The sequence below is a fragment of the Epinephelus moara genome, chromosome 16 (genome assembly GCF_006386435.1).
Source record: "Epinephelus moara isolate mb chromosome 16, YSFRI_EMoa_1.0, whole genome shotgun sequence".
NCBI lineage: Eukaryota > Metazoa > Chordata > Actinopteri > Perciformes > Serranidae > Epinephelus > Epinephelus moara.
The window spans coordinates 18,990,875-19,006,252 of NC_065521.1; the positions used below are offsets into that span (position 1 = coordinate 18,990,875).

General features: G+C 40.6%; 1 protein-coding gene across 2 annotated transcripts in view; it reads right to left on the minus strand.

The window, feature by feature from the left end:
* Positions 1–15,378, minus strand: part of sema3bl (sema domain, immunoglobulin domain (Ig), short basic domain, secreted, (semaphorin) 3bl) — a 79,354-nt gene that overhangs the window by 15,554 nt on the left and 48,422 nt on the right. For both annotated transcript variants that reach the window (XM_050065217.1, XM_050065216.1), the window contains exons 5-10: positions 9,396–9,486; positions 6,662–6,778; positions 5,038–5,180; positions 3,169–3,283; positions 2,912–2,981; positions 2,085–2,229 (exon numbers count right to left, since the gene is read on the minus strand). In XM_050065217.1, coding sequence (XP_049921174.1) covers positions 2,085–2,229; positions 2,912–2,981; positions 3,169–3,283; positions 5,038–5,180; positions 6,662–6,778; positions 9,396–9,486 — 681 coding nt within the window. The remainder of the gene's footprint in view (positions 1–2,084; positions 2,230–2,911; positions 2,982–3,168; positions 3,284–5,037; positions 5,181–6,661; positions 6,779–9,395; positions 9,487–15,378) is intronic.

Here is a 15,378-nt window from a genome sequence, read left to right on the forward strand (position 1 = left end):
AAAACTCTGGTAAATCCGCAATCCAGACTATCCCATCATTTCCTCTATTACAGAATGAGTTCTGTCACAAATTTAAACAATGTGCAACAAAAGTTCGATCCAAAATAAATATCATGGGAGCATGAATCCACCAAATCTCTCTCATATTAACTGAACTTTTATTTTCCATTCCTGGGTGAGTTTTGACAGGTGAGTAAGGAGAGATGATGGATATTACATAGTATGATGTTTAAATCCAGGAAAATGAAAAGGACGTAAATGTTCTGTCTGGTGCGAGTGAGACAGAAAAATCTAGGTCATTGTAACAGTTCTACAGATGAATAGAGTGAATATTTTAACTCCAGCTAAACATCTATGTAGGACAGCAAGACATTTTTCATCAAATGAGTTTTGATGAATATTTCAATCGAAAAGAAGCAAGAATCAACTGATATGCCTCTATCTTCTCACTCTTCTCTCCTTCCCATCTGTGCTTCTTCATCAGCCTGCCTTGCGTCGTCATCATTCTCCCTGTTTCTTCTCTTCCTCCATTTCCTCCTTTCCTCTCTTTCTTTCTCTCTTTCTTCTATACTCTCAGTTTTGGGCCAAGACATTCCTGTTAATCAGAGAGTCAGCGGAGTGAAACCACAGAGGTGTCTGCTCTGTTCTCACATTATTCATATTCCTTCTGCCTCCATACGCTCGCCTGCACTCTGGTAATAAGGTGGAATTACACGGGCGACGTGAGCGTGTGTATGTGTGTTGCCTAACACACGTGTGTTTATGTGTGTAACAAGTCTGAATTACAGTGATGTGGTTGAGAGAACATGACAGAGCTCTGCTGAGAGTCAGGATGTAAACCAGGAGAAGGCTCTGCACTGTGTACAGTCACCACAGCTGCACTACCGCATACAGTAGTTTACTTTACTGATGTGGAAACTTTCTTCGCCTCATTTTTAATGTTTTTATCACCTTGCAATTCTTTTTTTCCTGCTCTATTGTAGCTTAGACAGTAAGCCTGAGCAACCTCTCATAAGGATTGCATTTGTACACAGTTGTGTCACTAGCTAAATATGTTTTGGGAAAAACACAGCACATCCACATTATCACTGTAGAAAAATGAATGAGTTCAAGCCACTGGATTTCCTCTCACGTTACAAGAAATAATACAGATTTTTTCCCAGTGAGGTCACCACAATGACAAAAAGGGATGCTCCACCAATTTTAAACTGATTCTGAAGTGATTTTAAGTACTGGCATGATAGTGTATAGGTACACCTAGCTACAACTATTGCATTCTAATATGGCACCCCTGCAATAAAACCTACCTTAATAAGGGTTCAGATATTGTTAAAACTGTTTTCAGAGAGGTATGATCATAGCGGAGGCTTTAGCATGCACTGCTGCTGCTGCTGCTCCCGCCATGTTTTAAAATGAGCTTGAGCCTTCCTGTTGGTTATCCAAGAACAAAAAAATTGCTATGTTTGAAACAAATGCATTTACTAGTTTTTCAGCATCAGTTTGAGGTAAAAATCCTCTAACTTTTTCCAAGCAAACTCAGTTAGCACAGGACGTCAAAAAGGCACTGGTCTATGTTGTATGGACGATAACATTATGATGTTTTGCAGATGCTGGGGTTTGTCCGCCATACCTTACGATTAACTGTCATTAGTCTACCTCAAGATGACGGTGACATGAGAGGTTTGGAAGATGGTGGATTTTTGTAACTCAACTTAAAACCAACAAAATATCAACATCGACTGTTGACAGTATTCTACGTTAAACTGACTTTTGGTCACCTGACGTCACTACCTAAATTCAACCAATGTAGGTGGCCAGCTGGGCAGATGAAAATTACAGTTTACAAGTTTGTTAATAGGACTGAGATGAGAAGAGGATAGAGAAATGTAAACCTGTGTGTCATCAGCGTATGATCGGTCGGACATCTTATGTTTCCTTATAGTGTTGCCAAGCAGTGGCAAGTATTATGGGAAATAGTGTGGTTATGGTAAGTGCAGTGTGGTTAAGGTACAGTTAAGATTGGGCAACTAAAACTTTAAGTAAATTTAGGGTTAGAGGTGATGTACTATGTAACAATCACTCACCACGCCTGGTCTTGGATAAGGGACCCTGCCCTCATAGGCCCCCCACTGGTAGTCCTGACCCTCTTTATGAGCGAAGGGTCCGTTAAAGGCTTCTCTGATGTCAGCCATACGGTAAACACACACGGCAAAACCCTGGAACACATTACTGTGGAGGAGAGATATACAGCTGAAAATCTTCACAAACAGATTCAGTTACATTTGCAAGAAAGACAAACTTGTTGAGTGGTTGAAAATGAGGGCAATAATGAAGTCACCAGTGTCTGTATTTAATTACTTGGATCCATAAAGGTTTTAAAGTCTAACAGCAATAAAAACATTATTAGTTTCAAGTAACTGAAGTCACAAAATCAGCTATCATCACTTGTGTAACAAACCAGGCTGAACAGCCAGCATTACTAATGGGTGTGATCTGGTGCACCCATAGCCACACTTAACAGTGATGTCATTGTGTACTGACACATCTTAGAATACACAACTACATCACTGCAGCACCACACCACTGGATGTTGTTAGGTTGCTAAGTATGTGGCAGTGGAGAAGCCTCTAATGCTGTCATTTGACCACCATGGGATATTGCAACATCCCAAATCACATAAATTCAGTTACGTAGGCTTTAGCAACTCTATTAGTCAAGACACTCATTTTGACTTCCCAGTGGTAGGAAACTTTATGTCATACACTGCCTTTAAATGAAGGAAAAACACAACTTCACAATAAAATTCCTCTCTTTTTATTCGAGAAAATCTAAGCTAGATTAAATTCTGATAAAGTAAGGCAGAGTAGTTGATGTGTAGATGAAACACATGTGATGCTTCATGGTAATTCACCTAATGGTGCTGAAGATTGCATAGACATCTGGGTTCCTCTCATCCTTGGTCCTCAGCAGGAAAACATCCTCTGTTTTGTATAAGAAGACAATGCAATTGAGTATGTCTGTGTGCATAAATGCTCTTGTGCCTTTTATATGTTGAAGAGAAGAGGTGTTTTCTGCACAGTGTCCATATGCATTTGTAGGTGAAATGCTGCTTTATGTGTTCAGGTTCAAATACGTAACCTTGTTAAAAAAGGTTTGTGTGTATCTCACCCAGTTGGTTAAAGTGTGTGTCGATGCCGTGGGGCCCTGGTACAGAGCAGACCAGTCTGGCTTTGATGAAGGTGCTCCACTTGTTCACCAGCACTCTCTGGCCTCCAACATCATTCTGGTGGAAAACAGGACACACAATCTATAAAACACAGCTACATATTCATTTCCAAATAGTCATTTCATTGTCCTCCAGCACACTGGAATGGGACTGAAACACTTGGGTTAAAGCAGCTTTAAGGGGTGTTTGCAGTGGGTGAGACAGTGTAAGATCCCCAATTTTAGGACAATGGAGCAGGATTATGAACTTAAATTAAAAAAACAAGGACATTCCAGAGGTTTCATGTCTGTCACATGAACTCCATCCTGCCAATCATATATTCCGCTGTTGAAGACCAGACCGAAGGCAAAAAGCCTGCTGAAACAAGCAGTAAGGGAACATCACTCCTAAATTCAGTTGGAAAAAAGGACGATGTGGTGTCCTTTGCAGAGAACAAATATGTAGGGACTCACAATAGTTACTGGATGCATGTGTGTGTGTGTGTGTGTGTGTGTGTGTGTCCTTCATCATCCCATTTTATCAAAACTGAATAATTTTTTATGCATATATGCATGACAGTGTGCATGGTGCATGTGTGTGTCTATGCATGCGTGTGTGTAAGAATGTGTCTTTGTGTGTGTGTGTGACAGAGAGAGATGAGGACCAGCGGTGATAATTGGCTTCTTGGCAAGAAGCACCACGGGGGAAGTGATGACAACTATTCAGAATCGCCTGAGGGAGAGAAGGAGGGCTGGAGAAGAAATACTATAACGTGTGTGTAGGGAGACAAAGAGAGACAGATGGAGAGAAAGAGGAGTGAGAGAGGGGAAGATGAGGATGACAAAGAAAGTTATAATTCGAAGGTTTAGGTGGGATTTTGTCTGAGAAGTTTGTGCAAACTTTTCTGGCACAGTCGAACAAGTGAGTAGGTGTGTATAATTTGCGTGTATTCTTCTATGCATACCTATGATGCACACATAACACATATGGTTTTCTAAGACAAATCAATGTGTAATAGAGTGTGAGTGAGATTGCAGAGCAGATGGAGATCACAGTTGGCCAATTTGACAGCTGTGTGGGTTTTGGAAGGAGAAAGAATTTGTATGATTCCGAATAACATGATGCCTTCACAGTCCTTAGAGGAAATGTAAATATTTGACTGCTCCAAAAGACATTTGTCTTTTCCACAAGAGGGTTTGGAACTGTCACAATAGCAGGATAAACCCATAAAACCATTATCTCCTGTCCTGGGAAGTTAATCCTGCAGACATTTGTATGTGACCATAAATCAAATTACTGTCTCTCTCCAGCTTAGCCTTTCTCTGTACTTGTGTTCTCATATAACCCCTTTTACAGTGGACTTCAATGGGAGTGTGAATCAGAGTGAGAGGCCTGTTATTGACTCAAAATTTAGGCCATGACAGATCCTCCAAAAAACAAGAACGCCCAATAGGATTCTCAGACTCTCCCAGATCACAGCCTCTTCCTCAAGTGAAAGACGACTGCAGATGTCTCACTGTAGCTCACCTGACCATCTGGCTTCACTCTTCCCCACCTGCCAACAGATAATCTCTCAATCCTTCTGTTTGCATCTGGAGTTCTTCAGATGAATTTTTTTAATGCTTTGAGAACCTCTGACAAAATTCACCTCCATGGGAATAGAGTGACAGCATGAGACTCAGTGAGAGATGACCTTGGCCTCTCAAAATCCTTGGCGCATAAAAGTCTCTGTGTGACTAGATATCAGTTGCGTGTTGCAGCTTTAACAGAAACATCATGTACTGCGTCTCAAAGTAAATGTGTACTCATGAAGAGTTAATAAAGTATCTCACCGCACACACTCGTCCGATACGTGTGTGTATGGCTCCCTCCCTGTCCCCTGCCTCCGTGGCCTTCTCAGTGAAGAAGAAATACACTTTATCGTTGTCTCTGTCATCGTTGTCAGGGATTAGGTGGGCAGCGATGAATTTAGGGTCTGCAGAGGAAGATTTAATGATGGAGAGACATGGACGTTACTATGACTATGGTTTTAAAGAAAACAAAGCAGAACATCACAATTATAAGTAGTCTTTCTCATAGCAGCAGAGCCCATCTTGCTGCTAAAATGTACAATACTTACAACAACCACAGGTATAGATTTATTGGGGGGCACAGAGGACAGTGGACATTTGTCTACTCCAATAAATATATGAAAGTATCAGAGGGCTTTTGTTTGGACAAACTGCTTAAAAGCGACTCATAGACACAACAATGCCTCTGATAAAGTAGGTTGTGCGAGTATGAAACCCTTAAAAGCAGCGGTTGCAACCTGCCATTAAACAGAAAGAAGATGAATCAACTATGCACAGCTGAAGCAGGAAGTACATGACATTTCTGCGATACATTGATGCAGAAGAATTCAGTAGAACACATGAAATGAAGTTTTTGACGGTCATTATTTCCTGAGGGAGGGGCAGACCTCAAGCTTAATATGTATTACAAATGTTGAAACAAAACCAAAACAGAACCTGATGCTTTCTAAACATAAAACAATGTCACTACCCTGGATGGCACTGCTTGATGTGCACTTATTGTCTGGCTTTTGGTTCAGATGTAAGCTAGGCTAATCCATCTGGCAAATCACTTCACACGACAAGGAATCTTCTGTTTCTGCACTTAACTTAACTTTGGCAGATGAGTGCTGAACATAGAGCCATTTACATCGGTGAAGGCAACTCTGCGCGGTTGCAGTCTCTAGTTGAGGTACAGAAGAGCAAGCTAGCGCTGTCCATGCAATGAGCTGCATGCACCGTTCAACCTTTACAAACTGACTCCTTCTAAAACTTGCTGTTCTCATACATTATCTTGCAATGTCAACTAACCAATCTAAATGTTACATCTAGCAACAAGGAAACATTTGTAAGGGAAGAGAGGGGGCACAAACTGTACTATTGTAAACTGCCTTACAGTATAAACAAGTAATTTGCCATCATTATTTTTACTCCTTTGACCAAAGATCTTTGAGTCTTAGTTCTGATTTGTGTTGAAAGTCATATCTGAAGATTTTCTGCAAAATAAAATGCAACATAACAGTAGATACTGTAGTTTGTTTTTCCTGATAATACCAGTGTCCCACAAAGTTAAGTCCACTCACACAAAACACACACACACAAAATGTAATTGGATAATTAAATTAACTATTATCATACTATGGCCTAGGGGAAACATCAATATCTGATTGGCTGGCAAGTGTTCATTAACATTTTTTTATGAGTATATAACACAACATGTAATCGTAGTATATGTGCTTTTGCTTCAGGCTATATTGCTGATTACCTCTCACTGGCAAAATGGACCTAAATGAGTATTATAATAATACACTCCAAGGTGTCCTCCTAATATGGAAAATAATGTTTGATTTATATTTTCTCATTTCTGTATTAAATGTTTCAGGTTGATAAAACAGCGAAACATTACCATGGAGAAGTTTCTGGTCAGTTTCTGTCCTCATGATGGAGCGACCTCCCATACTCCTGAAGATCACAGAGTCTCTACCCAGGAAGTCTGCAGTCAGTCCTGTGTACAGCTCCCCACCTATAGAGAGGCAGGGACAGAGGTGGAGGGAGATGGAGAATTAGTTTAAAGAGTAAGGTAGGGAGATACATATAACAAACAGCAGCAAAGACAAAAGAAGGTAAGAGTGAAATAAGTGAAAGGGATTGGAGAGTAGAGGGACAGAAGCAGATGTAAAGAAACAGCAGCAATAAAGGAAAACAGATTAAGAGAAAATAAAAAGTTTGGCACAGAAGAACAATAAGGAAATCGTGGGTGACAGAATGAGAACTTGCGTTTCAGACGACTGAGGAAGGGAAGGAAAAAGGAGATCAAATAAATCCAATATAGAACACACCGAGAGAGTAATCTGAGACCCAAACTCAAACAAACTTCGTACAGTACAGCCTCCACTGAGACCATAGGCATGGACTAAATTTCAACAACTCAGAAAACTGAATTTACTGCAAGTAGATATAATATCTGTCCTGTGCCATGTTGAGTAAATGAACCTTGGAAAACCCTCTAACAGTCACAGTTATCTGTCATTAGACAAGATGGGAACCTCAGCAACTTGGAGACAGAAATCATACAACACTGGTCAGATAATGAAGAATTATTAGAGATAGTTTTCAGAAAAAGCCTATCTGTTTTGTTTTTATTTTTTCCCAGCATAGTGACCAATGTAGAAAATGAATCTGGCTACAGAAAGTGATCTCATTGCTGTGTATTAATTCTTATCTAATCTCATTTGGCTGCAATAACGGTATTAGAAACACATCTCTCTTTACCTTACAAACATGCACAAGCATAAATACAGTCGACTCTTGTTGACATAAGCAAACATGACACACGCACACGCAGATACAATAATTGGTGATGACAGAGCCTGCTGAGCTTTGTGTATTTTGGGAGAAGATACTGAAATTCAGGAGAAGAAAAGAGGATGGCTGATGAAGAGGACTTTCATCATCATCTTTTACAGTTTCATTCTTGGCACCTTTTCTCTCTTTCTTCATTTGCTCATCTTATGCTGTAATATGTTGGCCAAGCCCGGTTTGTATGCCTGTGTCTGTATTATTGTCAGTCCACACTTGTCTACTCTGTCAGCAGGGGCGGACTGTGAGACAGTGGACCCCTGGGCACAGCTGTGCGGAAGGTCCCACCACCTCTCCTACATAGGGGCAAGGCACACAACAACATTCTGTGTCTATCTGTGGTCATTGTGTGTCTTTTTGTGATTGTTTTGCCCCTTTTTGTAGTCGTCATGAGTCTCTTTGTGTCTTTGCAGATGTTTTGCATTTTTCCGCCTCTTTAGAGTCGTTTTGTGTTTCTTTGCGGCCATTTCCAGTCTCTTCTTGGTCGGTACATGTCTTTTTGAGTGACATTTTGTAGGTGAAGGCCAGGGAGGCCCTGACACTTTGGGCTCTGGGCTTGTGCCCTGTAGCCCATTCAGTATTTCATCCATGTCTATCAGTTTTCTCTTGATTTGTTTCTTATTTTACAGAATAGTTTTGAGGCTGGTGTAAGTAACATAGGAGAAAAATGGGAGTGTGGGTGATCCCTGAAGAGGAAAATCCATCGAGAGGTCAGTGGTCACGGTCAGAGATAGGAACAGACACCCTGAATATTGCAGTCAGTCAGACTCAAGGACAGTCCTGTAACAGGAGCTTAAACTTCAGCTGACTGGTCATTTCACACAACACCTGCTGACCTTGAGGAGGCCGACAGATCTGCAAAAGTCAGCTCTTTCCACTTTCATCATGTTGTGACATTTAAACCAGTGCAGGTGAACAAACGTTCAACAACAAATCACCTTCCTCTCCCAGACTGTGCAATTCAAAATTTATTTTTATATGTCAGTCTTCTATAGTAAACTTCTGCAGGCCTAATGACATTCTTCAACAGCTTTGCGTGTCTTGCTCTGTATCGTTGCATCCACTGAATGTCTCTGAGGTCCAAACTACTGAGTGTTTGGCTATAACTGAACAATTTCCTGCCAAATACGATGCTTTGTGAAATAAATTCTGATGCTTAAAGCACCCAGCTGCACAGAGAGGAAGGTGGGATAGAGGCCTGCACACACATACACACTTCCTGCCTCAGTGGCTCCCAGGATTGTCTGTCACTGGTATAAATCAGCATTATTTCCATAAACTAAATACTGAATGACATTCATAGAGAAACACCCAGGACTATTTAACCTACTCAGCTCCAGAGTGTGTGCATGTGTAAATGTGTCAGAGCCAAAAAAGGTTTCCCTAGTTGCTGTTCTGAAGGTTATCAACTTTTCAAAACATAGCAGAGATCAGTGCAGAGAGGGGAAAGGTGTAGAATGAGATCTGTGTTTGGCATTTTAAATAGTTAGATGTGGCAGATAAAGAATAACACACTACAAAAAGGCCAGTGTTAATTTGACAGCTTTGTCACAGCGGGTCAGCTTGTGAAAGTTGTTTCAATGGGATAGGGATAGAATACCCACCTTTTTGGATCGGATATCCTCAGTGTTTGTCTTTCTGTTTTGGGGCATTTTTTGGGTATTTCCGAAGGAGGAGGGATACAACATGCAACAGTTTTTTAATGTAGGCCAAAATACCCATGGAAACTGGTTCTCTTGGGAAACTGTTTAGAAATATAGGCAAAACAACACGGGACATACCACTGAAGGTGCTAGCGAAGGGAAAGCTGGGGTCATGTGGAACCTTCCCTCGTCCATTCTCCACATTTGTAGGGTCCATGGTGAACACATGCTGCAGAAGAAAGGGACACATGAAAGATTTTAAATCATTAATTCCAGCATGTGCTCTGTAAGAAAGAATGTATCAAAACTAGCTGTTTTGACTCTCAGCCTGTGTTTCAGATTTATCTGTCCTTGCACTGAACTCCGTATCTGTCTGAGAACTAAGACGCTGTCTGAGAAACCCGGAAATGCAGGATCAGTGTAGTTGCCAGAGTTCAGAAAAAAATTTCCCACATGGTTCCCAGTTGAGATCGACCCTGAGAGCTGAACTGTATATTACAGAGCCAGCAGGGTAACAAAGGAAAACAAATTACGTACGACTGTTATCAAATAAAGACTGCACATAAAATCCAACTTTATCAATAGAAAAATAATTCTGACAGTTCATATGACAACAGGTTTCATGACCCTTGGGATCATAAAACTCACTCAACACATACAGAGCAGTAACTGACCAAATAAATATATAAAGTCATAATCCATGACATTTACATGTGAAAATGTTTCCACTCTGTCTTGCCAACTTGACAGAACCAATACCATGTCCATGAAACCATTCTTATTTGTGATGTGGAGCGCCTGGTGTCTGGTAAGGTTTTTTTTTTGTCCTGTAAAATATATTCTGCTGCACAGGAGGTGATGTGATTTATGTTTTCAGCGGCACAAATAAAAGACTGTTGGGAAAAAAAAATTAAAAAAAACCTGAGTTGTCAAAATCATGAATGCATTACTAGACGAGCCTACCAGGGACTAGTCTCTTACACAGACGCCGATGACGTCAGCACGCTGGCTGACTCTGTTGTCTGTGGACATTCCCATAGGAAAGTAGGAAATAGAACTAGCGCTGGCTCCCAGGGGCAGTGATGTGATTGGATCCAAATCCTTGTACTTCCGTACTTCCTCGACCAACGGCAGACTAGCTTTGCCTTACACCCGCCTACACCGGAATTACTGTTCCTCGAATTGTTGTCCGTAGTACAACAAAAAAGGAAATGTTCAGTGCATCGCAAGAAGAGATTAAAATGGATATGATTTCATTTGATTCAGCTATATTGCGCCTCTGTTACATGTAACACACGTGCCGTACCTATGGCAACGACGTCACGTGGTCTGGATATCCCCGCCCTTTTCTATTACAAAATGAAAGACAAATGTCCCCAGACTCCCATTTCGAAATAAGGGAGGCTGGTCACGCGAGACTAACCAGGGACATGCTTGGGGCCCAAAGCGTCATAGACCCTCCGGCCTTCATCTTCAAAATGTCACTCAAAGTAACACACACTGACCAGAAAAAGACTCAGAGAAGACAGAGAGACAGAGAAAGAATGACCATAAAGAGACACAAAAAGACCACAAAGTGATTCAAAGGAACTACAAAGAGCCACAAAACAACAACAGGCACAAAAAATGACAATAAAAACACACAAAACATCTACAAGGAAACACAAAAGGATCACAAAGGGACAAAAAACAATTATAAAAGGCACAAAATTAGGAGACACAAAATGTATCAAAAAAATTGATACCTCAAAGGCGCAAAAAACACACAGAGACACAAAATGACCACAACAAAACACAAAAAAAATGACAAGATGACACAAAATGACCTCAAAGAGAAACAAAATAACTCAGAGAAGATGCATAATTATCACAAACAGACACAAAATCAACACAAACTCTTTAGGAGAGGTGTTGGGCCTTTAACATGTGTGTGCTCAAGGGTCCATTGTCTCATAATCCACCCATGGTGATCATGATTGATCAAAACAGACAATTCAAGTAAAAAAGTGCCAAGTGGAAAGGTCCCACCCAAACACATTTGTACTGTCAGCAGGATTCTGTGGATCACCATTCAACATCAAACTGCACTCAAATTCTTTTTTCTTACTCCAGCAGTGAAGAAGTAAGGAAGCAATTAGAATAACAGAGTGGTTCTTTCTTCGTCATTCACCAGTTAGTCAAGTCCACCTGACAAACACTGGCCACATCCTTGGATTGTGTGATTTGCCAGGTCAAAACAGGGTCACTGTGGATAAAAGACCTTTTGTTTTTAGCCTGACTACTCCCACTTCGACGACATCAGTGTACCAGGCTGATCAATGTGAGTCCTAACGTAGTCGACTTTCCAGGATAAAACAGGGAATGAAAGGCGACAGGACCTACAGTAAGACCTCCAGTTTGAGTTCATATAACTGATTTAAATGTCCTTACGGTGAACTCTGTGTGTGTGACTCTGTGTTCCTCTTATAGACAATGGAGTATTGTTACTGGGAGGGTGAGTCTTTGACTGAGCGGAGATCACAGGGGAGATGATGACATTGAAGTCTGCGGGATAAAAATACTGAATGAAACAGAGTGGACAATACGCACACACACGCATGTTAAATTTTGTACGTGCACCAACTCATACTCAGGCGTGCTGAGCAGCATGGACACGGCACATTGCTTCTGTCAGACACACACCAAAAGATTATATATACACTGGCATATCCAACAGCTGTCAGGAAATAAAGAGAGACAGTTAATTTCTTACTTGATTCACATGTAGCTTTTTGAATGTTCCTGAAGAGGTTTTAATTGAGTCTTACAGGTGTCAGAGGGCACATATATAGCCCACCAGTGCGCAGAGTGATCACACACGCTCGCACTTAATTAAATTTGAGATGATGGGGGACGTTTAAAATGAACTCTGAATCTTGTCTCGCACTATTCATGCAGCGCTGTACATCAGTGTGATTTATGAAGATTCCTTTTGTCGTTTTCACTTGACTCTGTGCACTGTGTGATTATTTATTCAGGCATTTTGAAGTTGTGCCACATTTTTTGTCACAAAACTGGCAACCATTTGAAGAAATGTGGCGCTTCAATCACAAATCACGTTAACAGAAGATGATGGCTTTTGCGCACACCACTTTCTCAATAATTCATCGATAGAGATACTGAACAATAAAAATGTCGCTCTTGAGTTTGATATATATGATTTTGTAAATGTGTTGTTTGTTCATTTCATCACCCAGTAAACCTTTTCCCTTCTTTCTTCCATGGATCTCATCGCTTTCATCTTCTCTTTATCTTGAATTTCTGATTTGGTTTACATCTGTTTTCTGCTCTCCGTCTCACTCTCTGACGAGGTCTCTAAGTTCACTCATTAGTCATCCTTATTCTCTCAGCACCTCTTTGCTCTATTGTTACTGAAGTTAACGTCACTGCACATTTGTCTTCCCCATCTGAGTGTATGTGCATGGGATGTGGGTGTGTGCTTGTCCATTTCTGCATTCGCTGAACACTTGTGCATCTTATACATGCAAGAAAGTGTGCAGTTTTCAGGGTTCTTTGTGTGTGTGTGTGTGTGTGTGTGTGTGTGTGTGTGTGTGCGCGCGTGTGTGTGTGTGCGTGTGTTTGTGTCTGTGTTATCTCGTTATGATCCGGAGGAATGGTGCGACTGACTGTGCAGCTGATTAGAGTGTCAGAGTCACTTTGGCCAAACTTTGGCCAAGATAAATACACACATGATCTGTGATACACAGAGAGAGAAAGACATGCAGGCCACTTTGTACTCAGCTGTGCCAAGCAAAATACATCAGGACCCCCACTACAAAACCATTTAGACAAGTGACTACTGACACACATACATGCACATTTGTATAATTTAACTTGTGAAAAACGTCATTTACTAAAAAAAAATCATCAGCCTCTACCCTATCCATTATATAAACTTACCATTTTTCAACACTGGCTTTAATCTTGTCCCCAAATCAGCTGCCTTAAAGTGAGATATATTGAACACTTTTCTTATTACAAATGAAAAAGTTGGAATGAATAAGCCATGAAACGAACCCTTGCTGAGCTTACCCAGGAGTTTTCCTGCTACAGCCTTACTAGGACTAGTATGACCTCTAGCTTATGGTGAGTTACATTATGTAACTAATGTTAACAAACTCTTTATGACTCTTCCCTATATGTTTTGGCAGTTAGCTGTATCCAGTTACTCTCAATTTTGGTCACAATGGCTGTTGCTCAGCAGTTACACAGTCTCCTTTTAAGGGAACAATTGACCCAATGACATTAAAAAAACAGCAGTTAAATGATAATGGATGGTTTTGGTTTCATTTCCTAAGATTCAGCTCCTTTGGAATTCATTTCAGAAACACTTTTTTACAACAGTGTTAATCCATACAGGGAGAAATCTACTGTAGAAAAGCATAGAAGGCAATTTCCCCACAGAGAGTAGCCTTTATGGACCAGATGCAATACAGCTACTAGACAAATAAGCATTTAGCACTGTGGCAGGTGAAGTACTGAAAATCTATACCCAATCACAATTACTGCCATTAAAAATAACTCAAGTTAAAATTTAAAAAAAAGTTCTCTGTTTGTAAATAACTCAAAGTACAAGTTATTTTCTATTTCAGTGTTTTTTTTAGTTTTCAGGCCAGCACAGAGCAAAGAAAGAACAGCATGTTGATAAAACTTTTTTCAAATAAAGTAGAGCAGTCAAACCAATAAGGATGGTCAATACTGGTGGTTCTCAAATTGTGTGCCGTGATGCCAAACCAGGTGTGCCATGGGATTTTGTGATTACCACACATTATTATTCCAATACTCAACTGGGCCTTTACAAAAAGTTATGAATTAACTTTTATTGACTTTATCAGTATGTTGTGTGCACCCATTCCTAATAAAGAGGCAAACTCTAGCTAAAAAATGCAATGTAATTTAATTTAATTTAATGTAATGTAATTTAAAAAACCTTCATGGGGGACCTATTTGTCGCCGTTCACCGTTATAAGTGTGTGACACATCAAAAGGTCCTATTGCCAGCCTGTGTGAGGGATGATAACATTTGAAAGGAGAAAGCTGTGAATGGGACAATAGATCACTTTACTGTACAGAGCAAATTACAACAAAGCACCAGCAAAGACGACCTCCCGCTCAAAGACAAGAGAAAAAAAACTGTCAGCAGTGGCAGTTCTAGCCTAAATGGCGCCCTGGGTGACACCCCCCTATGGCGGCATCCCCCCCCCCCCTTGAAGGTCAAGTTAGTTTTATTTAAATTTAATTTTCTATATAGCACTATATAGCACCAGATCACAACAGAAGTCATTTAATGTTACTTTTCCTATAGAACAGGTCTATACCTTGTCCTCCTGCCACCCCCCCCACGTGTCGTGACAAAGTGCCGCCCCTGGGCAAATGCCCATTCGGTCCATATCAGGATCCGCTACTGACTGTCAGTAGACAGCATCATGAAAACTACATGTCTTTTGCACAGCTATTGCGCACAGATATAAACACAGGTGTGCCTTGGGATTTTGGCTTGCCTGTTTGTGTGCCTTGGGCATAAAAAGTTTGAAAACCACTTGTCTATACTAAGATATGAACAATCTAACACTCACGCTCCATCTCTTCCTCTCCACACCTCTCTGTCTAATAACATCAAAGATTAAGAGAACAACTGACAATTTAAAATAGCTAATGTTAGCTAGCTAACTACATTTTCACCTATGTGCAGTACTTGCGTATGTGAGAAGGGGAGTTTTAAAAGCTGAAATTTCAGTGTTTTTGGAATGCTCAGCAAGCACTTAGTCATCTAATTGTTGTCTTTTTTAGATTTTGGTATAAAAAGTCTGGCCAGATGTCATCAGAGACTGTTCCTGGAAGCTGCCTCTTGTTGTGGGTTTTGCTCCGTCACCATCACATCACGCTCAAAAGACAGATGGTACTTCTTTTCCTCTAGGCAGCATATAAAAATGATGCATCTATTCAGTTACATTATCAAGCTGAAATGCAGTTGCATGTAACCTCTCATTTTCTTTCGACCAAGGTGGCAGACTTGGCACCTTAATTAATCCTCCTTGCCTTTCTGTGAGAACATCTGGACCTTTCTGGAAGAAAACAAAGG